The 22,464-nt window shown below is 36.5% G+C and overlaps 8 protein-coding genes across 8 annotated transcripts; 2 read left to right on the forward strand and 6 right to left on the reverse strand.

Moving 5' to 3' along the window:
- Window positions 1-608: 608 nt before the first annotated feature.
- Window positions 609-2,551, reverse strand: MONOS_8353 (uncharacterized protein; the record flags this gene model as incomplete). Its single annotated transcript, XM_067878758.1, has 3 exons — window positions 609-1,266; window positions 1,543-2,001; window positions 2,166-2,551. 3 exons carry the CDS (start codon window positions 2,549-2,551, stop codon window positions 609-611), a joined length of 1,503 nt encoding a protein of 500 aa, XP_067736414.1.
- Window positions 2,552-4,318: 1,767 nt separating this feature from the next.
- MONOS_8354 (uncharacterized protein) lies at window positions 4,319-5,104 on the reverse strand (the record flags this gene model as incomplete). Its single annotated transcript, XM_067878759.1, has 2 exons — window positions 4,319-4,678; window positions 4,814-5,104. The coding sequence occupies 2 exons, from the start codon at window positions 5,102-5,104 to the stop codon at window positions 4,319-4,321; spliced, it is 651 nt and encodes a 216-aa protein (XP_067736415.1).
- Window positions 5,105-5,369: 265 nt separating this feature from the next.
- On the reverse strand, window positions 5,370-5,642 carry MONOS_8355 (uncharacterized protein; the record flags this gene model as incomplete). The annotated part of the gene is made up of 1 exon (XM_067878760.1): window positions 5,370-5,642. The coding sequence occupies one exon, from the start codon at window positions 5,640-5,642 to the stop codon at window positions 5,370-5,372; it is 273 nt and encodes a 90-aa protein (XP_067736416.1).
- Window positions 5,643-6,173: 531 nt separating this feature from the next.
- Window positions 6,174-6,818, reverse strand: MONOS_8356 (uncharacterized protein; the record flags this gene model as incomplete). Its single annotated transcript, XM_067878761.1, has 2 exons — window positions 6,174-6,667; window positions 6,776-6,818. The coding sequence occupies 2 exons, from the start codon at window positions 6,816-6,818 to the stop codon at window positions 6,252-6,254; spliced, it is 459 nt and encodes a 152-aa protein (XP_067736417.1). The 3' UTR covers window positions 6,174-6,251.
- A 1,242-nt stretch (window positions 6,819-8,060) lies between these two features.
- Window positions 8,061-11,871, reverse strand: MONOS_8357 (putative Ubiquitin carboxyl-terminal hydrolase; the record flags this gene model as incomplete). Its single annotated transcript, XM_067878762.1, has 3 exons — window positions 8,061-11,323; window positions 11,374-11,604; window positions 11,706-11,871. 3 exons carry the CDS (start codon window positions 11,869-11,871, stop codon window positions 8,061-8,063), a joined length of 3,660 nt encoding a protein of 1,219 aa, XP_067736418.1.
- A 1,156-nt stretch (window positions 11,872-13,027) lies between these two features.
- On the forward strand, window positions 13,028-13,724 carry MONOS_8358 (uncharacterized protein; the record flags this gene model as incomplete). The annotated part of the gene is made up of 3 exons (XM_067878763.1): window positions 13,028-13,038; window positions 13,213-13,376; window positions 13,579-13,724. The coding sequence occupies 3 exons, from the start codon at window positions 13,028-13,030 to the stop codon at window positions 13,722-13,724; spliced, it is 321 nt and encodes a 106-aa protein (XP_067736419.1).
- A 275-nt stretch (window positions 13,725-13,999) lies between these two features.
- MONOS_8359 (uncharacterized protein) lies at window positions 14,000-14,200 on the reverse strand (the record flags this gene model as incomplete). The annotated part of the gene is made up of 1 exon (XM_067878764.1): window positions 14,000-14,200. One exon carries the CDS (start codon window positions 14,198-14,200, stop codon window positions 14,000-14,002), a length of 201 nt encoding a protein of 66 aa, XP_067736420.1.
- A 998-nt stretch (window positions 14,201-15,198) lies between these two features.
- Window positions 15,199-15,600, forward strand: MONOS_8360 (uncharacterized protein; the record flags this gene model as incomplete). Its single annotated transcript, XM_067878766.1, has 1 exon — window positions 15,199-15,600. One exon carries the CDS (start codon window positions 15,199-15,201, stop codon window positions 15,598-15,600), a length of 402 nt encoding a protein of 133 aa, XP_067736421.1.
- Between the last annotated feature and the right edge of the window lie 6,864 nt (window positions 15,601-22,464).

Here is a 22,464-nt window from a genome sequence, read left to right on the forward strand (position 1 = left end):
GCATATGAAAAAGAAGAAACGGACGGAATGGTTCTGACATTCAACGAACTCTTCTTGCTTCATTGTCGCGTACTGTTACTGTTCGTCGACGTCTTCTCTTCAAACTTCTCTCCATTTCTTTTTAACTTTAACATTTATCAATATCTTCATTTTTTTCTTTCAAATTTCCAATCATCATTTATTGACAAAACAAATTCTTCTTCTCTTTATCTTCATTCTCTTCATTCACTTATCATCTTCTTTTCATTTTTTTAAAAGAAGTTGATTTCTTCATAAATTCCATTCTTTTTAATTTCTGCTATTATCCATTATGAAGATGCAAAAAATGAAGAAATACGATTAGGAAAAGAAGAAAAAGTGATCGTAGTAGTAGAAGTGAAATAGAAAGAGGAAGAGGAAGAAGAGGAAGAAGAGGAAGAAGAGGAAGAAGAGGAAGAAGAGGAAGAAGGAGAAGTAGAAGAAGAAGAAGAAGCAGAGAATGAGGCATTAATTGTGCCAGCAGCAGCTGAGGCTGTTGAGAAAGCATCGACTGAACGGCTAGCTGTCTGCACACTCCGACGAGAATTCCGCAATGCGGCAGTGATCGCTCTTCTTTCCTCTCTTCTTTCTCATCTTCTGCTTTGTCTGCTGATATTCTCAACTTCTTCTTCTTCCAAACTTCTTTCTCTTTCTCCCTCATTTTCAATTTCAATATCGTCTCTTTCTTCTCTTTCGTTTGAACTTCCTTCATCATTATCGTTGTCATTATCTTCTTCATTCTCTTCATTTTCAGCTTCTTCTGAATCCAGCGGTGTTGTATGCTTTCTATTTAAGCTGCTTTTGATGTCTGCAGGAATTAGTTCTGGAGGTGTTGGGGAAGCGATCGGGGCGATGAAGGGATTATTTTCTGAAGTTGCATTGTTTTGAGCAAAATTCGAAGGAGATAGCGGACTTGGGCTGAATACGTGCTTTCTATCTGAATCTATGGAAGTTTCTCTTATATCACCTTCTTTGTTATTATCATCCACTTCTTTGTTACTTCCTTCTTCTTCTCCTTCCTCTTTCCTCTTCTTCGCATACGCCTCCCCTCCCATTCTTGTCATCTTCAGCACGATCCCAAAGATATCCATCTCCACCAGCTGCTTTCTAAAAGCCCTGCTAATCTCGCACACAACCGCCACAAAACTCAGCACATTCGCCAAGTTAATTCCCTCCATCGTCTCCAGCAGCTGCGGAACAACAGAAGAGAGCAAGATATGTGTGGAAGGCCAGGAGGGGAAACTGATTCTGATAGAAGACAAAGAATGTGCTATGCGTCTGTCTTGCTTGGCAAAGTGGGTTAAGGCGCGGGAGGCGTAGACGAGAGGAGGAGTTGAGCAGAGGCGGAGGTAGGCGTTGGGGCTGGTGGAGGAGAGGGAAGAGAGAGAGGTGAGGGAAGGGAACTTGGTGAAAAAGAGGGATATGAGAAGGCGGATGAAGCAGGTGCCGGAGTCGAAGTGAAGTTTTTAGTCGGAAGAGGAATATGAAGAGGGAGAGAAAAAGGGAGAGGAAGAAGAAGAATACATTGCTTCCGTCGCATTTGCTGCTGATGTGATTCTTCCACTTCCACTCCCACCAGGAGAAGAAGACGGAGAAAAGAAAAACGACGCCCTTTCCTCCTGTTTCTGGTACAGCTGCAGCGCAATCCTGTCTTCCATCACATCTTCTGCTCCAAATCCCAGTTCAGCAAAGGCCGAAATGCTAGCAACAGCCAAAGAGACTGTGCGTGGTGTGTGTGTGAGCGGGTTGATCAGCTTCAGCATCGACTCGAACGTGAACGAGTACATCTTCACTGCCAGCATTTCGCAGGGGCAGCCAAACCGCACTCCATTATATTCCCTCCTTCTTGTGATTGAAGTGATAGCGCTGTCAGCGTCAGGCCGGTTGTGTATCGTGCCCAGCATCACCACGAAGAACTGCAGGGCGCCAAAGATAAGCTCATCTGGAACTGATCTCAGCCCTGCAGACGCCCACTCGATGGCTCTAAGGGAATCCAGCGACAGACGCTCGCTTTCTCATCTCTTCGCTGCCTCCAACAGGATCTGCAGGACGATTGTCTGAAGAGCTGTGTTTGGGATACCAATAAAAGGAGCATGCGAGGCATTGCAACTGAAATGTGCTCAAAGCTGACAGCAGACGATGCAAACAGCGCGACAAGCGAGGCGGAGAGGGAGCGGTCGACCTCGCAGTACCTCTTCATCTGCTCTGCATTCAGTAGCTCAGGAAAGATCGGGTTCCACAAGTCGAAGTACTTTGAGGGCGGGTGAGTTTCAGCCAGGCGGTTGAGGGCGAGCAAAGCAGCGTGCTGGACAGTGGGGGAACTGATGCGCAGGCATTCTTTTGCCCATTTGGCTCCTGTGATGTCAGGGTCGTCGATGCTGTCGCCGCCGCTGAAGAAAGAGGCGAGGACGTCTGTGGTAGCAGAGCTGAGGTGGCTGTTGCTGTTCCCACAGAATGTGCAGATGAGGAAGAGGCAGCTGCGCACGTGGAGGGTCACAAACTGTTTTAATCTTTCTCTTTCTGACAGGATCATCTTTCGCACACGCGCGGGGGAGGCGGCGGGGGAAATAGAGAGGAGACAGAAGGAGCAGGAAACGAGTGAATTTGAGTGCCTGGTGTGAGAAGAGAAGATGGCGACACAATAAAAAGTGCAGAACACCCAAGTGAATAGGATAAGTTGGAGTGATAAATCCACCTTCGCTCTGCGTCTGAGAGACGGGAATCAAGTTCGTTCAATGCCAGACGCTGCAGAAGAGCTGCTTCTGAGTCTTCGGCTGTGCCAAATTCTTTCATTGAATCACCTTCTATTTAAAGGAGAAGAAGAAGAAGATGATGATGATAAAGGTGTTATTTCTGTTATTGAAGAAGAAGGAGGAGGAGGTGAAGAAGAAGAAGAAGAAGAAGATTATGAATTAGATTGTAGCTGTGAGATAAGCAGAGCAAGAAGGACAGTTGCAGGTGTAGTTGATAGAGCATCCTTTAACAAATGAGAAAGAATTCGAGAAAGTTGACTTCTCATCGTCGAATTCATAGGAATTGTTCCTGATGGATGGGAGAAAAGAAAAAGAAGGAGATGTTCGTTTTCCACTCTGAAGTGGATGAGAATGAGTCGAAGGAAAAGGGAGGGAAACTGAGGATGGAGAATTTATTGATGTGAATGACGGAGAAGAGGGAGAAGGAGAAGGAGATTGCGAAAGCAAAAAGAGAGGAAACTGAGAGGAGGTTACGCTTATCTGAAGCTGATGTGGAAGAATTGCTGAGAATTGGTCAATCTTCATCCAACAGGGAAGTTCTCCTCTTCTTCCACTTGCTGTTCCTTATGCATTTATCGCATGCCAACAGAAGTTGTATTAGCTTCATCAGCAGCAGAATTTGAAGATCCACTCAGGTCCAGTGCATCTATTGTTATATTCGATGCCAATGAAGTTGACTGAGACTCAGATGTTTGCTGAGAAGATGCAAAAGAGGAAGGTGTGACTTGTTGTGTGAATGAAGCAGCAACGGCCTTTAACCGCTGAATGAGAAAGGAAGAAATGGACATCGAAGGAGAAGAAGAATGTTTCTGGTTTTGGTGCATCTCGAATATGGCTGATATTTTGTGGAACAAGTTCTTCTTCACCATTAGCAAGAGAGCAGCGATAACAATAGCATTGAGTACAGCGCGCGTGGCCAGTGAACGAAGCAGCAGGCGATTGGACTACGCGGCAGAAGGGCCGAGAAGTTGCATGGAGTACGAGATGATGGAAGGTGATGTACTGGAAGATGACATGGACTGAGAAATGGAAATAGAAGCGACACAAAATGTAAATAGAGAAGGAAATGAGAACACGAAGATGAAGTGAAAGATGCTGAAAGCAGCTTTGAAGGCAGAGTGCGGACGATTGAAGTGAGCAAATGAAAAAGCGGGAGAGGGAACATGTTGACAAGAGGCACACATGAAAACTTGAGAGAAAAAGGCAGAATCGAAGGCTGCTCTTCTTTATGTGGCTATTCAACGCGCAGCGGAGCAACATTGTGTGTGTTGAATCTGTCAGTTCGAATAGAGTTTCTCCGATGGATGTGACGCATGTTATTCTCGACGGAGAAACAAAAAATGCATTTTCGGTTGCAGACTGCAATATTAACTTGTCTTTGATTAAGACAGACGAAGCAAACAGAAACGGGTCTACAAATAATCGTGTTGACGGCAAATGTTTTATTGTCAATTGTGTTAAAAGAGAAGCCATTATCATTCTTTCTATTGATCTTATTCTGCACATCAGACACAGTGCCAAATGTTTTTCTCTCTTCGCAGAACAGCTCAACTGTCTCTTGCCTCGTCCCCTCCTTCAACAGCTGCCCTTCTTTCTCCTCTCCACACATTCATCTCCTTTCTCATATTCATAATCATTTGTGCATCTCTCACAGTATCTTCTCCTCCAAAGCTGAACAGCCTCGTTCCACACAACAGGCTCAGAAACGAGTTCGCATCATTCGCCAATATTCCTCCTGTTGCCCCAGCATGCGATGAAGGAATGGTTGTGGGCTTTGGAAGCTGAGGCGACCCAAGCTGGTTAAAAAAATGGAACAGCGCCTCTCCGTGTGAATGAAGCAAAACAGCACCTTCTTTCTCCCCAACCTGCTGCGTCAATCGCACAAACAGCTTCTTCAGCCCTGCATTCTATCTGTATTTACTCTCACACGGAGTGACATTCCCAAAATCATCCACTCCTCCTTCTCCTCCTCCGTCTTCTCCATTTGCATTGGCATGCCTGTCTGGCCAGAAAAACTCTCTCATAAAGAAGCCGTCGCAAACATGTTTACCGCAGCTGCTCAGAGGTGTGCCTGCGTTGCTCTGCCGAGTGATGCTCTGATGGCAGATAAGACAAGATGTCTTCGTGACACAGAAACAGCCACCAAGATGTGGCTGCTGTGTCTTCTGGCGGGTACTGCCTGTCTTTTCTGCTGCCTTCTGAGCCAATTGTGTTCTCGTCGTCTTCTTTCTCTCCATTTTCCTTTGTGGACTTGGCTGAAGTAAAGGCAAACTGCGGAGGGGTCGAACTGAGCTCTCCGCTGGAGATGGTTGAGGTGTGTGAGAAAGTGACATGCGACTTCTTCTGATTGCTCTTAATGTGTACAGATGAAAGCGTCTTTCGCTGCTTGCGAGAGAAGCGCAGGGAAAGGAGTGTATTTGGGTCTACTTTTCTTTCTGCTGCCTTGTCTGTTTTATTGGCATTTGATGCGTCTGAAGATCGTGTTATATCCAAACTGTCTTCATCATCACTAACGTCACTATCATCGCTATCGTCGTTGTCATCATCTTCACTGTCTTCTTCTGCTTCTTCAGTGTCTGCTGCACCTGCTCCATTCACTCACTCTTTCCTCTCTTCATTCCGCTTCAAATAATTCGCATTCTTCCCTTTGCCTCTCAGCCACATCTTTCTTTTTGGCGTCTTTTCCTTTCTTTCCTCTTCCTGAACAACATTAGTCGGAAGCAGAAGGTCGGTTGGCTTGATTGTTGGGATGATCTTTCCATATGTCAGTTTCTGAGTGTTCTTCTTCAGCTTCGTAACTGCCTCCTTCTTCTGCCTCTCCTTCATCTCAGCTTCATTAAATGTTGCTTCGACTGAGCTGTTTTCTCTCATTTTTGCCGAGTTGCATGTGTTCGAGGTGTCATATTCAAAAACAGATCTGCTCTTTTTCGGTGTCTACCGGCTGGCTTGTGTGCTAGTCAAAAAAAATCTTCACACTAAGGATCCTGTCTAACTCCACGTTTTCTTCTTTTTCCTCTTCCTCATCATCATCATCATCCACTTCCTCGTCATATTCATTCCCATCAGTGTTTCATTCACTTCTTCCACTTGTCTCACGAGTGTCAGATTCAGAAGAGTCAAATGTTAGGCTGCCTTCTGCCACACAAAGCAGCTCCAACTTTTTCGAAAGAAGCTCACTCAGGACAGCTTATGAACCCATCGTCGGACTTGTCTTTGATCGAAATACTTTTCCTTTTGCTTTTCCTTTCCCTTTCACATTCGCTTTGCTCCTCTTTGCCTTCCAAACTCCAATTCATCTGATGGAAGCTCTTTAAACACATAAATTATTCTTCCCTTCTCTTTCTCTTTCTCCTTTTCCTTTTCTCTCTCCTTCTCCTTCTCCTTCTCCTTCTCTTTGTTTCCAAGCTTCCTCTTACTCTCCAATGCCGTAGCAGCTGACTCCGAACACCTCGCATTCTGCGCTGTCGCATATGCATTTGTTCATCCTTCGCTCTTCTTCCCCTGCTGACTCAACCCCATCGCAGTCATCATCTTCTTCTTCCGCATCTTCTGTGGTCTTCCTCTTGAAATAGCCAGCGGTACTTGTTCCATCCCTACACGTAATAGCTTCTTCTTCTTGCTGTTATTATTGTTATTGCTGTTATTATTGCTGCTTCCACCCATCTTGTTTGCCAGTCCCAGCACTTCTGATTTGAACTCGGGTGGAGCAATCCTTGAGCCTGTGTGTGTCTTCATGCAGACTGTCCGCTTGAAGGCAGCAAGCGCTTTTCTCCCTCTGCTTCGTTTGAGTGCTCTTCCGAATGCAGTTGATGGCATGCTCAGCAGTGAAACAGAACAAGAAGAGGATGATGAAGAGGGATTCTTGGTTTGATCACTTGAAATCGGGAAAGATGCAGCTGGAAAACCAACATTCAATGAGGCAGAAGAAGAAGAAAATAAAAGACTTGGAAATAAAATTAAAATTAAAAAATAAATAAACAAACAAAATGCCTTGAAGGACAAACATAGAATAATTTGCTTCTCTCCATAAGAAACGGGAAACAACATAATTCAACTATGACTTCAGTCGAGAAAGAGCCACAGAATCTCCACAAAGAAAAGCGAAAGAAATATTCAAAAATGTATAATTGAATCTTTGGCAAATTAAGAAAAATTCCGAAAATTAAGTATCAACACGAAATTTCAAACATTTTTCTTCATTGAAATCCCATTTCAATTTTCAATTTTTTTATTGATCTGCAATTTGCAGAAATGCTTTTTTTATACACCTAGATAATATTTATATGTTGTCGAAGTGTTTCATGAGGTCCATAACCATTTCTGCAAATTTCCACGTTATAAAAAAGTTTTCATGATCATTGAGATCTTTTTTTAATGCAAAAAATTTTTTGTTGATCTGTTTGTAAAAATTCATTTCTTTTAAATAAATATATATTGCTTTTAACGTTAATTTTAGTAATACGGAAAAAACTGAAATTGATTTCAAGGAGAAAATGATTGTATATTCGAATTTGAGTTTTCTTCAAAATGGAAAAAATATCAGTGAAATGAAAAAAAAAATGCGTTAAAAAATAACAATTGTTCAACAATCAAAATGACATAAATAAACAAAAAGAACTTCCTGATATCAAACATAATAAAATTGAAAACTGTTAGAAATTTTCAAATCAGATTCAATAACTTTCAAAATAACACAATTCTGTAACATCATCATAAAACAATCACCAAATATCAACTAAATATCAACAATTTTGAACAATGAAAAACATAAGAAGAAATAGCACGATTTCAACAAATTCATGGTTTCAAAGACAATTCCTAACAAAAAAGAATACTTATATAAAAAGTTCAAAAACTAACTTGTCTATTTTCACACTATTTTCTATCCACTCTTCCCTTTCTGATATTTCTCTAACTTTGACTCTAAAAGATCAAATCCAACAAAGAAAAAAGACAGACACAATGATAAAACAACATTTCACACTCTCAACAACTCTCTCTTCCAAAAACCTCACCCAAAGATCAATGAATTCCTTCACAACTCTCTCTATTAATGAATCTCGATATATACAATAATTGTAGGGACAATAACCAATTTAATTATAGGGACATTATAGGGACAAAAACCACAAGAAAACAATCGGATTCTAACTGTTGTGCACCTGGGAGGCTGTTCGTCGTATCCAGGTCCGGATAAAGCAGCCAGAAGGCTGCAATATCTAATACGAACAGTCATGTCCAGCACCCTTCCGATAGAGTGCCAGCTAAGCATACACAACAACAAGTTTCTTAATAGGGGACACCAAAAGAACAATTTTGAGATTCACAAATAGAAGAAGAGTCAAGAAGAAGCTCAAATCTCCTTGAAAGAAGATTTTGAGAAGATTGAGAAAGAAGAGAAGAGTTTGATGATGTGAAATCAGAGTTGAAGGTCTTTCTTGAACGTTGAATTTTTTCTTTCATTGTCGAAGATTCGAGGGCAACCAGAGAGCGTTGAGGAAGATATCCAACAGCTGAAGCACAGACAAATGAGCCTTTGCGCTCAAAATACAAGTAGTCCTTCATGTGAGGGACTGACAGAGATGGCCATGAAATTTGCTGAGATGGTACATATTCTTCAAAGTACCTCTCATGCTCAAAGTTATTGACAGATGTTGAAGATGGTGAAGAGTTTGATGATGATGTTGAGAAAATGTTTGATTGTGAAGTTGAAGAAGCTGATGTTGAAGTGTTCATATTGTTTTCAAAGAAGTTGATCAAGTCATGAAGTGTAGTGATATGTTCAGTCGAAAGATTGTTGTCGATTGCATACACTAACGCACCAAATTCACTATCACAGATATTTTTTCCATGATGCTCAGCGAAGAAGTTGAGTTGAGTATTTTTCTTTTTAAGAAGTTTCGATTGTTTGGAGAGGATGAAATGAAGAAGGAAGCGATTTCGGTTGTGTGGGCCCGAATCGCAGAAGAACTTAAAAGTGTGAGTGTCTGAGAAGAAGTGTCTTTTGATCACAGATTCCAGACACTCAATAACAAATCTGTGATCATTTGAGAGGCAGTCGGAGAAGAAGTTGAAAGTTCTTTTTATTTGTTGATTATTAATTTTTTGAAGTGAAATAACAGTGAACTGAGATACTTGTTGATAATTAAAGAATTCTTGTTGAAGTTGGTTCTTTCTGATGGGGAGTTTCCATTTCTCTTTGAAGTCGAAGACGAAGACTGCTTCTCCCTCTTTCAAATTGTCGACAGTTGATTGATAGTGTTTTCGTTGCATTTCTGCAACAAGTCGATGTTGACGAAGTAGTTTCAGAGTGTGAAACTCGGCAGAAGAAAGTCCATTTTTGTTTTGAGAAGATTTAAGTTTGTTCTCGAGATAGTCCAACTTCTCACACATGCCGCAGAGATCCGTTCGTCTTTTCGCTTTGGAGAAGTTTGTTGTCAGTTTGTAGAAATGGGAAAGAGAAACTTTGATATTTGTTTCTTCTGTAAACTCTTTCCATAATTTTGTCTTGGGCTTGAAGATTAATCTTTTCTCATTGGGGGAAAAGATGCCGGTTTTCTTTCTTCTTTCTTTTAGTGCTTCCAATCCATATGAAGATGTGATTGATGAAGAAAGTGGAGGAATGAAAGTTGAACGATGAGGTGGAGTGATGAATGGAGACGATGATGATGATGTTGTTGTTGTTGATGTGTTATTTAAAGTGTTGTTATCAGATGTTTCTGAAGAAGAGGAGGAACCACCAAATTGAATAGTTGAAAATGTTGGTTTTGTTTTTTCTTTGGCATAGAATGAGAGTGATGGAGTGTAACCTTGTGCGTAAAGATCCTTCCATGCCTTTGTCCAATTTTCGATGTTCAGTTCTGTCACATCAGCATCGTTGCAAATATTCCATGAGACATCGTTTCCTCTATTTCTTTTGATGACAGCGATATAATGGCCACTTCTTTGATCCAATTGTTTATGAAGAATCTGCCCAACAAAATGATAAAAATACACTTCTTTATTGTTCTCCAGGAGATGAGGAAAATTATTATTTGAAAACCCTTTGCAAAACGAGCGCTGATTCACTCTATCGGTCTCCATGACGAAGGTTTTTGTAGGTGCAGAGCAAGCAGTTTCAGTGCATTCGTGACAGAGGGCTAGCACCTCTGGAAATGCAGCCATTTCCTCCCATCGAGCAGCACAGCATTTATCTTTACATTCATCGCAATAAACGTTATTCTTTCCATCCAATATTTCTGTTGCAAAAAGTGAAGATAAACCTTTGTGAGGTGATGATGTATTGATGACAATATTGCAACAAGCTTCGTTGAAATGTGATGAAATTTTTTGACATTTTTGACATTTGAGATGAGTGATAAGAACAGGATTAAAAGTATCCTTTTCAATCATTCTATCGTTTTGAAGAAGTTGATGAAGATTGTCAAATGCTTCTATCACATTCTGTTGCTGCCTGCTGCTGTATCCGCAAAATGTTTCCCATTTGTTGATCAGTGATGGGACCCACGAACGCACTGATGAACCATCTTTGGCAAGTTGCTGACAAACATTCAAAACACGAGAAGACATTGTTTTTATTGCTGTTTGCTTTTTAAAAAAGAATGGTTTTTGAGATGTTATCGAAGAGAAGCATTGAAGAAGAGATGCAAGATAGCATGTGTTTCCTAAATTGATTAATCCTTTTATTGATGTTGATGAAGAAGAATTTGATGATATTATTTTTGAAGAGGTCGATGAAGAAGGAGAAGAATTTGAATGAGGAAAATCTGTTTGATTGTTATTCATCGTGATCTGTGCAGTATTATCATGATGTGAAATAACATTCTCATCGGCTGGTGTGTTATGTTGAGACGAATAAGTGTTGTTCTCTTTTGAAAACGATGAAAAAAGGTTTTGAAATGCTTGTGGTGGAATAAGAGTCGGTGAAGTGGCATATTCAATTAATTGATCACTCACCCACACGTCATTGTTGCTGAAGGAAGAAGTGTTTGTTGTTGCATTTTGTTGCTTTTTGGAAGATGAGGAGGACGAGGAGGAGGATGATGATGAGGAGGAGGAGGATGAAGAGGATGATGAGGAGGAGGATGAGGAGGATGAGGAGGATGAGGAGGATGAGGAATATGAGGAAGATGTTGATGATTTTTTTGTTTTGAAGAATTTGTAAATTGGAATTGGAGAAGGTGACGAATGACGTTTGTGTGGGCTTTTATTTGTTTTTCTTTTTGTTGAACCCTTTTCTCTCCTAATTGGAGTGCTGATTGGGGCATCAACGGCTTGAGATGGAGAAGAATTTGTTGAAGAAGAATTTTCATGTGAAATGGTATCAGATTTTTTGTTTTGTTGAGATGATGTTGAAGATAAAGAAGATTGTTTTTTATTTGAAGAAGTGTTTTCTGTAACAATATCATTTTCCCATGCATCTTCATCAATAAATCTGGCGTAATCTGGCTCAGCTCGCTGCTTTTTCTTTGCTGACTGAAGCGAAGTTGAGGCTTCAGTTGAATGGGCTAACATCCAGTTGTTGCCCTTTTCCCAGTCCTGTTCATTTAAGCCTAAAATAAACAGATAAAATTATACAAAAAAAAATAAAATAAATACAAACCACTTTTGCAAGACGGAAGATGAGGTTTTTGAGGCTGAATGATTAATCCTTGGTTCTTTTTGAGTGTTTGCTTCGCATAAATAAATTTGCCTTCTGTCACATCATATCCATAGTCTTGTAAATCGGACAATGATGTGTTTCGAGACAACGCCTGCAGCATTGTTGTCTGAGTGTGCAATGGAGCGTTGTTGTACACCGCAGACAGGTCTTCCAGCAGCTTAATGTGATATTCTGTTTCAAAAAATAAATAATAAATAAATCAAAAAGAAAAAAAATAACAGAGAGTTGAAATAATAATTTTAACACAATACAAAAAAAATATAAAACCCAACCATTCAAAGACTTCAGCAAATTATTAATTACTGAAGATGATTGCCTGTAAGTGTAAAACAAATAGGCAAGCAACGAATCCACGTCATCTCCACCGATGCGTTTTATTTCATTCCATAAAACTTTGCATCTTGAATTAAGAGTTGATTGAGGTTTTGACAAAAACATTTTTGTTTTGAATGTATTTTTATAATGGTTAGATGATAAAATAAATATATATGCTTTTGCTCAAATATATGAAACATTTTTCTTAATTCTTTAATAATGTTAGGGCTTTGAATTGACCCCAAGAAAAATTGACAAATCGAATATTAAAAGAGTTGGAGAGAATTAATTATTCTTTTTTAAAATAATCCTTCCAAAAATTATTGAAGAGTCAAAATTGACATGAATCTCAACTCCTTTTGGACTTTATCAAAAAAAAAAAAAAATCATCAAACAACAAAATTTGAATTTCTAAAAAAATATTAAAAATGTCATTTATAATACAAAAAATCAGCATTACTGTCTCAATCAAAATTTAAATTATTATAATAGTTATTTTTGTGTTTATTAAAAAAAAATGATTTAAGTTGAAATAGGACTATTTTTTAATAATTTTTTTTTGGTAAATGATAAGTTTTTGCAAAAAAAATTTTTTTTAATGATGATAAATTATGAACAATGAAAATTTATTGCATCGATTGAAATTTATAAATTAAGAATATTTATATAAAAAATGTTTCGAAAATTATTCTTTCTGAAAATTGTTCGATTTGATCTTATTGATCAATGAAAGACTTTAATTACTTGGAAATTTGCAGAAATCGTTTTTGCATAAATGAATCTTTTCTTTATATCATTTGTACCATTCACAGTCAAAAAATTATCATTTCTGCAAATTGCAGATCAACAAAAAATTCGAAATTTGAAATGGGTTTATAACAAGAAAAATAAAATTTGATTATCTTATGAAAAACTTCGTTTATTGAGGAAATTGCATAAGATATAATTCATATCGTAGTTTACTACTTCATCTTCTGTTGTGTTCTTCAAAAGATACGCCCAATTCACTACTCTTCCATTTGACATAAACAATGCTGTTCTCTCCTTCGCTGCTTCTCGTTAGAAGCAACAGAAGAAAATTTTGTTTCAATCTGATAGAAAATTTGAATATTTTTTTTCTTCTTCATCTATTTCACCTCCATCCTCCTCTCTCGTTCAAGACATTCCCACACAATCCTCTTCGGCCCTGTTGGCTATGGCAAATCAGCGCTGCTTGCATCAATTCTGGGAGAGACTATCTGTTTGGAAGGGAAGGGTTATTTGAAGGGAAAGGTGGCTTATGTGCCTCAGGTGTGTAATTAAAGATGAATAAAAGAAAATTAGTTATTATTTATTATTATTATTTTAATAACTTTATCTCTTCTAAACATTATATTTATCATTTCTTTTTCTGATTATATTTAAGTTTTTTATTCTCCTTCTAATATACATCACAAATCTGTTCCTCCATCATTTCAATCACAGATTCCCTTCATCTTCAACGATACCATCAAATCCAACATCCTCTTCCACACTTCCTTCGACCCCGTCCGCTACACTCGTGTCATTCAAGCATGTTGTCTGGAACAAAACTTGGTCATTCTTCCTGGCGGAGACGAAGCAGAAGTGGGCAAAAGAGGATACAACCTGTCGGAAGGGCAGCGAATGAGGATAGCTCTTGCAAGGGCTGTCTATTAATCTTCTGAGGTGTTTGTGTTGCATAACATTTTGGTGAGTGTCGATGCTCATGTGGGACAAACACCAGTCGCAAAGTGCATCATCCAGCTGCTGAAGGGGAAGACTGTCTTGTTCACACACACCACGCGAAATATTTGGCTAATTTTGACACAGCCATCGCGATGGAGGAGGATGGGAGGATCAGAAAGATAGGCGTGGCGGAGGAGTTTAAGGGGATTGTGAAGGAGATTATGGTGATTGTGAAGGAAAAGAAGGAAGAAAGGAAAGGAAGAGGAGAAGGAGAAGAGGAGGAGAAGTGAGGAGAAAGAGAAAGAGAAACATTGGGAGATAATTTTGAAAACAATTGTGAGAAGAAGATTAAAGATGCAAATGACATTCCTTCTCCACCACCATCATCTTCTTCTTCTTCTCCATTCAATTTGACTCACTCAAACACTTCACATTCTCCACCCATTTCACCCATTTCACATTCACCTTCACTATTATCTTCTTCTCCTTCTTCTTCCATTCAAACTCCTCTTTCTCTTTCTCCTTCTCCATCTTCTCCTTCTTCATCATCCTCATCCTCTTCCTCTTACTCTTCCTCCTCTCCTTCTCCCTTTTTTTCTTCCATTATTTCTTCTTCTTCTTCCTCTTCTTCCTCCTCCTCCTCTTCCTCTTCTTCTTCCTCCCTTTCTTCTTCTTCTTCTTCTTCTTCCTCTCCTCTCACTCCTGTCATCTCCTTCAGTCGTTCTGGTGCCCTCGCCTTTTCTCCTTCCACCACTCGATCTTCCATCACTTATCCCCTTCTTCCTCTTCAGCATATGAATCTAAATTGCTCAAATGTTTCTTCTTCTTCTTCTTCTTCTTCTTCTTCTTCTCTTCTTCTTCTTCTTCTTCTTTCTTCTCATCCTCCTCTTCCTCCCCAACCAACCTCCTATCAATCAAGCACAGCTTTGGGCGTTCGTTCAAAGAAAAGCGGTGGAATGTGATTGAGCTGTGTGCCAGTGTTGTTTACAGGTATTTTTTGTCGATAGAAGTTCCACCTTCGCTGCGCTGTGTGTTTTCTATTGAACAGTTAATGGTCTGCGGCTTCGACGACATCCGCAGGCTGAGGGGACTCAACGCCATGTCCAACGTGGCAAACCAGAATTGTATGGGAAATTTTGAATTTATTTTATAAAAAATAATGTATTTGATTAATTGTTTCATTTATTTTTTTTTAATCTGTATTTCACTTTTCAAATATTTATCTTAATCAAAATTTTTTGTTCACTCTCAAATGATGAATAGTGATGATGGTGGACTAATGGCAATGATTTTACAATTGTCTTGCAAAGCAATAAAGATTATTTGCTGAATGATGCTGTTGCAAAGCAATTGATCAGATTCATGAGGTTTGTCAGAAAATATTTATTGAGATTTTGTTCACAAGTTTTTCTTTCTTTCTTCTTTTTGATCAAATTCTTTTTCTTCTTCATTTTAACGCTCACTTTTTCGCTAGTTCGTTTCATTATACAAAAATACGCAAATATATTCACATTCAGTTTTCGATGGTATCCTCTTGTCTCTTCTTCTCTTCGTGTGACCAACAAGTTCATCACAAACTGTGCTGTGTTCCACTCCGTGTTCCTGCGCAAAGGCATTCTCCAGCCCATCCACCTCCTGCTGTACTCGTGTTGCGCCTAATACAGCAACAAGGCTTCTTCTATTCTTCTCTTGCTGACCAGCAAGTCGTTCAATCTGTTTGCCAGCTCGCATGACAAGGCGCTGTTTAACGAGCTGGTCGAGCTGATGTACTCACCACAGGCAATTGTGCGGAACAACGCGTCTGAAATCGTCGAGGCGCTTGCTGAAGGAAGAGGGCTGGATGAAGAAGGAGAAGGAGAGGGAAAACGGGATGGAGGATATGGTGGAATGCCACGGAGGGGATATGATGGAAGTGTGATATTTGGGGATACGAAGGAGAAGAGAAACGAGAAGGATAAAGAAGCCAACAACGAGCCAACAGTTACGAAGGAAGAGCTGCTGCGTCGTTTGCTGAGCTGGGGCGTTGTTTCGAATCTTGTTGGCGTCCTGGCGTCGCCAACGGCAACTGACATAGCAAAAATAGGAGCTGATGGTACTTTGCTTAATCTGTATGCAGCTGTTTGGAAAAAGAAGAATACGAGAAGATACGGAGGAGGAGGAGGATGAAGAGAATGAAGAAAAGGAGAGTGTTACGAAAGAGATGAAGAAGAAGAAGAAGATTGGTGTTCATATCCAGCTTCTCCTCAACGCAAGGTCATTCGCCCACTTTGTATCGACTGCGTTCTTTTCTGTGCTCATCTTTGCCGCAGATTGCATAGATAGCCTCAGTACTAATTCTATGCTACTCCGATCCCACCATTACATGCTCCACCCACAGCCTGAAGAAATCATGCAGCTTCTCCACATCAGTAGAAGGCGGAGCAAAACAGCCACAGTGTAACATGGTCCAATGAGAAGAGAAGAACTGCCATATCTGAGTCACCGAGCGCACTCCTCAATAACAAGAATGATTTTCTTCTTTCAGATTCGTATTTGAAAGAGGGAATAATCAATTCCTCAACCATTTGCTTCTTCTCCTTCATTCCCTTCCTCTTCTTCTTCTCCCAAGCTGCAACTTATTCCACAATCTGAATTCTTGCTGATTGGTAACGCTCACAGAACAGCAAATTGAACAGAACTTATTGGCTTCTCAGAAAGCTCCGATGAAGCTCAATATATTTAATTCTGTAAGAGAACATGGGCGAGAGCAGTGGGATCAGAAGGGAAAAGATAAAGCGTTCAGAATGAGTCTCACTTTCAAGGGAGGGAAGAGCTGTGCATGCCATTGTTTAATTGCTGCTGATGCCGAGAGCCTAAGGAAGAGAAAGAGAAGATAGAAGGTTTGAAAGTAGAGCGGAAGGATATTAATTTTGATCATCAAAGCGAGTAGCTTGTTTAGTGATAGATATTGTTGCTATAGTGAGAGATGAGAGAGATGATGGAGAGAGAGTCAAAGGAAGTGGAAGCAAAAACGAAAGAAAAGGAGAACAAGAGAAAGAGGAAGAGAAAGATGAAAAAAAGAAAAAAATGGCATAAACAAAAAACGAATGATGGCTCAGGCGAATTCAATGATAATTTCGACACATGAGCTGCTAGAGCAGGAACTTTGGAAAAGAACGCAGTTAACGAAATGAGATTTTGAAATATGTCGAGTAGAAATGATGGGAAACGATGAAGTGAATCGAGAAAAAAATAAAAACTGTATTTTCATAAAGAACAAAAAGAGAAGCGAAGGAGTTGAGTCAATTATTTTTATAAACTGCAGTTTCCAAAATAGCACAATCTTCGTTTGCTGAATCTGTTGAGCAGATCAGCAGATATAGAAATTTTTTGATGAGGTTTCAGATTGATAAATGGAAAACACATTTCTTTTTCTTCGGATAAATGAAAAATTATATATTTGTTTCATTTTTTAAAGTTCTTTAAATATTTTTTCCCCTTTCATTAGCTTTGTTTAACAGGTTAAGTATCTTTTTTTTCTTTTTTTATGTGTTTTATTGGTTAACTTTATTAATTTTTGTTTATTTAAATTAAACTTGATCAAAAAATCCTTTTTAACGAAAAACATTTTAAAGGTGTGGTTTTTGCATATGAAAATAAAACAAATATTTATAACAGAAATTAAAGTTAAATACTTGCAAAAAATCATTTTTAACTTGATGATCAAAAAATACCACAATAGATTTTATTTTTTCGATTTTTGATCTTTTTTTATGATATCAAAAAAAATCACCCATATATGAAATTGGTTGGTTAATTCGAAAGAAAATGTCATATGTGCAGGTTTTTTCCCTTGTACGGGTTTTTTCCCTCACCATTTGACAATTAACATTTATGATAAATCTCGATAAATTTTTTGTCTCGTATTTGTTGCAATTCTTTTTCTTTTAAGCTTTTCAGCTAATCCGTAGAATAATAGTGCTATCGGCACATGAGTTACTAAGATAAGCTAATATGACTTCTTCACCATTTGGCAAGATTGATAAAAAGGGTAAATTGCTAAACAATTGAATAATAAAGAGATAAATTTGTCCTTTCACAGTGCAATTGGATTTCATTTCATTATTTCGTCAAAATGTTTAAATTTTTTTGTAAAGTTCCTTTAGTTGAATTTTCAAATAAAATAAGAATTTCATTTTTCAATCTAATTTCTGTTCCCACTCACCATATTTTTCTGTCAAGAAAATAAAATCTTGGCATTGGTATTATTTTTTTTGTGAAGTTTCATGTATACCTCTGTGACATGACAAGAGAAAATTGAAAAAATGACAAAATGACTGACAAGATAATTATGACTAGTCAAAAAGGGTTATTCATAATGATTTCATAATTCTTAATTACAATAATAATTAATTTGAAAATCTTCTTGAAATAATTCTTATTATTTTGATTAAATAATATTTTTTTATTAATGTGATCAAGTTCCCAATATTTATTTTATTTGACACGAAATGTCGGTTGAGGAATATTTTTGTCACAATTTGTCATTGACTGTCACTGACAGTCACTGACAAAATACAAAAAACGACAAAATATTACAGATGCTATCAACAAATCTTTTCCATAGTGCTTTGAAAAGTCTTTAGAAGTTTTCGCAATATTTTATTTTATATTATAAATTTTTTTTTTTTTTTTTTTTTTTTTTTTTTTTTTTTTTTTTTTTTTTTTTTAATGACAGACGAGGCTTCAAGTTATTTGTCAGGTCACAGAGGTATTGTTTCATGAAAAAGAACAGAAATTTGATTGAAATATGAAATTTTTTTTTGAAAATTAAACTAATGGAACTTTTCAAATAAAATTTAATTAAATAAAAGTTTAAGTTTGAATTTATCCAATAATTAGATTAAATTTTTTTGTTTTTCATCAAATAACGAGAAATAATTTTAAAATTTCATCAAATTTGCAATATTTTTATCCACATTTCTGAAACTCGAAAGATGAATTCTTAATTCATTGAATGCTTCCCTGTTTTGCATTCCTTCTGGAAAAATAACAGAAATTTGCTAAATAAATGCAAGGTGAATGAATTATTCTTTTTTGATTGTGTGAATATAACAGATGTTGGCATTTGAGGCTTAACCAAAAGTTATTTGAATTCGCAAAAAATATTTAATAATATATTTTTCAATGAGTAAAAAACCCGTCACAAAGTTAAAAACCCGGTTTTTTTTTTTTTTTTTTTTTTTTTTTTTTTTTTTTTTTTTTTTTTTTTTTTTTTTTTTTAATGACAGACGAGGCTTCAAGTTATTTGTCAGGTCACAGAGGAATAGTAAAAATTGTTAATGTTATATTTTTTTAAAAAAAAATGAAAGTTGTCACAGACGCAACAGAAGTTACTTCTTATCTAATGTTCAATTTATTACATCCTTTGTCTTTATTGCATTTAGTGAATAAGAATAAAAGAAATTATTGCATAAAACATTCAATACAAAACAAACAATTTATTTTAAGCCATATGGGTGATTATTTTTGAAATCATTACTTTTTTCGGGATGCTGATTATTTAGATAATTCATTGTCAGAGAGAATCAATTAACCTTTGAAATGAAAAAATCATTTCAATTGTGTCAAAAGCCAATATTTGATGAAAATGGAATACAACGATTGTCTTTATTGGATTTATCACTTTTCTGTGTCCATTTATCAATATTCAAAACGATATTATCAAATCGAATTTTTTGTTCAAAAAAATATAATTTCAAAAATAATCATCCAAATGTTCAAAAGTTGGGCAAAAAAAGTAAATATGATTTTTAACAAAAAGAATTATAAAACAAACTAATTAATATTTCCATCTATTCGTTATCATCATGCTGTATTTTATATTTTTTGCTTTCAAATTGAGTTGTATCTTCTGCGCTTTCCTTATGCTCACTTTTCCATTCATCTTTTTCGTAATCTTCGTCATCTTCATATATAAAATCGTTGTCAATTTTTTTTCTTTCTTGTTCTGATGATTCTTTTGGTTAAATTGCGGTTGTCAGAATTAGTGTAGTGATCATTGTCATTGAATAAATCATCTTCTGTTTGTGTGGTTCAATCAATGCTATGTTTTTCAACGATTTTCATATCCATTTAATGCTTTCTTGATGATTTTTCTTTGCGTTTTAGGGAAAATGAACCAATCAATTCATTGTTAACTTCATTAGAAGAAATTCCTGAAGAAGATTTTGAAGGAGATCCACTTATTTTGGTGAGAACTTGCGAAGCTGCCAGTGGCCAGATTCCTGTGTTGAGAAATGCAGTTTTAATTACCGATGGAGTGGTCGCTGCAGGGATTGCGTCTGGTAACACCCCAGCAAGAATCTTTCTATTTGAAGAAGATGAATTATCGATTGGCACTTTGTAATTATTGTATAACGTTCTTTTCAATCTGGCGAAAATTTCATTATCACATGGCTGGAGGAGATGAGTCATGTTTGTCGGAAAAATTTTAATGAAGATTCCGTTATTTTCAGCATCACTAATCACTTCTGGACATGGATGTGTAGAATGGTTGTCAAGAAGAAGAAGAAGAGCCTTTTTCGAAGATGTTGATTGTATTTTTTGATGAATGAGAGGAATCCAATTTTTAAGCATGATGATTTTGAAAATTTCAGTTGTAATCCATCCTAAAGGCTCAGGAATATAATTTATTTTTTAATATTTCTAATATGAAAACTCTTCAGGCATTTTTTTCTTTATCAAAAGAAAAATATGATATAGACAAGAACCATCAGAATATAAACAAATGCAAAAAGTTGCGATGGAAGTTTTTCGAGGATCTGGAGGAGAAGGAGGGATCTGATCTTTCAAACAGATTACTAATTTTGACGAACTTTCTCCGATTCTCACAGAAGATTCGTCAAAATAGAAAATATGTGTAATTCTTTTTGAAAAGTCGCAAATGTTGAATTTTCAAATAAATTTAAAAATTCACATTTTGCTCACATTTCGGTTTCCACTCACGAATCTTCCTAAGAATGTTTGAAATAGCATAATTCAGAAATAGATTCCATATTCGTGAAGTTTGATGTATGTCAACGAAAATTTGAGTATTATATGAAAATTTTGATTTATTTGTTTAATAAAACATTTGCAACTTTTCAAAAAGAATCACACATATTGGAAACTTCGATGTTGTTATCTTTGACGATTCTTTTCACTTCTTCAAACCAACTCGTCATACTTTCAGGGTTCTGTGATCGAATTTGTGCAATTTCCAGTGGTCTCGCCAGGACCGCTTATTATATGGAGCTTCTTTGAACCAAATAATTAAATAAATTCGAATGGAATTTTTCGTTTTCTTCCTCATTTGTTGATTCAGTGTTCAGTATTTTCATTGCCTATGAAAATTAAGATTTGAAATAATATGGGATAAAATATTTGACTTCAGGCATTTTCATTGAAAAATTTTGCATCTGAGATGAACTTTTTGTGATCAAAGAATTTGAAATAATTGGATTTATTTTATGCAATACAAGTGAGATCACAAAACATAATGTTGTCATATCAATGATGTTTGTATTCATATTTGAAAATCAAATTTATTTTGAAATCTGAAAGTTATTGAAAAAAATTATTTGTTAATCAATTTTTTCTTGCTTTGTGCATAAAAAGCTTGAAAGTCTATATTTTCCCCCATATTATAAAAAATACGAAAACCATTTCCTGTATCTGCTTCATTTTAACAACAACTCCTTCTGATAATTAAGACAAAACCTGATTTTCAATTTATTCCAGTTGCTCAGAATTGATGAAAGATGGGATTCCTTCTTTTTTAATATCTCTGTTTTCCTTTTCAGCTGTTTGGCCTCTGTACCAAGCCTGCCTTGTAGTTGCTTTTGCATTGACTGCCACATTCACTGTCAATGGATATGTTTTCTTAATTTCAAAAATTTTTCGAGATCTGGAATGAATTGTCCGATATTCTCTTGTAGCAGCTATCCGAAGAAGCTCTTCAGAAGAAATTGATTTCTTTTCCATTTCAAAAAAGGGAATGATCACAATGAGTAAAATGGCTAAAATATTGTTTGAAAGTCAAATCAAATAAACCAACCGAAAACAGTTAAAAATTTGGTATGATAATTTCCTTTCACTTTTAATTTGCATAATTTTATTTCAAAATTTCAACAACAAATATGGAATTACGAATTATCATTCTATCAAGTGAATAACAGTTAAAGAGAAGAAATACATCGAAATAATATGAAAAGTTTTAAATTTCCAACTTCAAATGTTTCATCAGTCAACATTCAGTTTGAACAAGCTAATGTTTTTTATGAAAGAAAAAAGATCTTTTTTTTAAAGTTCCGGTTTTTTTTTTTTTTTTTTTTTTCTTTGTTCTGTGTTTTTTACTCATTGAATGAAAGGAAAAGTTTTTTAACGCTATTTAATCAAAAATGTCATTCATTGCCATTGTATTCATCAAAATATTTTGAAAATAATCTCGAAAATTCGTTTTCACTTGGTGTTGAGCGTATTGAATAATTATCATAATGAAAATACAGTTTGCGCAAAAAATACAGGACAAGATAGATTCCAAAATAACTGCAAGACGAATAATTCTGACAATTTTCCTCAAAATGTATCTCATCAAAACAAACTCAATTGATAAACGAGACTCACAAAATAGCTTTATTTGTGCTCAGAAAAATTAATTATTAAAAACTCGGAGAAACAGAATTTTGAGTTTCTCAAAAATTTCGATATATATTTTTTTCTGAGCACAAATGAAGCTATTTTGTGAGTCTCGTTTATCAATTGAGTTTGTTTTGATGAGATATATTTTGAGGAAAATTGTCAGAATTTTTCTTTTTGCGGTTGTTGAGAAATCGATCCTGTCTAGTATTTTTTGCGATGTCCGGGATTTTTTGCACAAACTGTGATGTCAAAATTTGTATTTAATTTTTAACAAATAAAGAAGTTGCTCGATTATTGTTAACACAAGAGTGCAAGTTGAGCTTTATCAATTTCCATCAACTTCAAAACACATTTCGAAAAATTACACTT

Source organism: Monocercomonoides exilis (assembly GCF_001643675.1).
Source record: "Monocercomonoides exilis strain PA203 chromosome Unknown scaffold1-2713096, whole genome shotgun sequence".
NCBI lineage: Eukaryota > Preaxostyla > Oxymonadida > Polymastigidae > Monocercomonoides > Monocercomonoides exilis.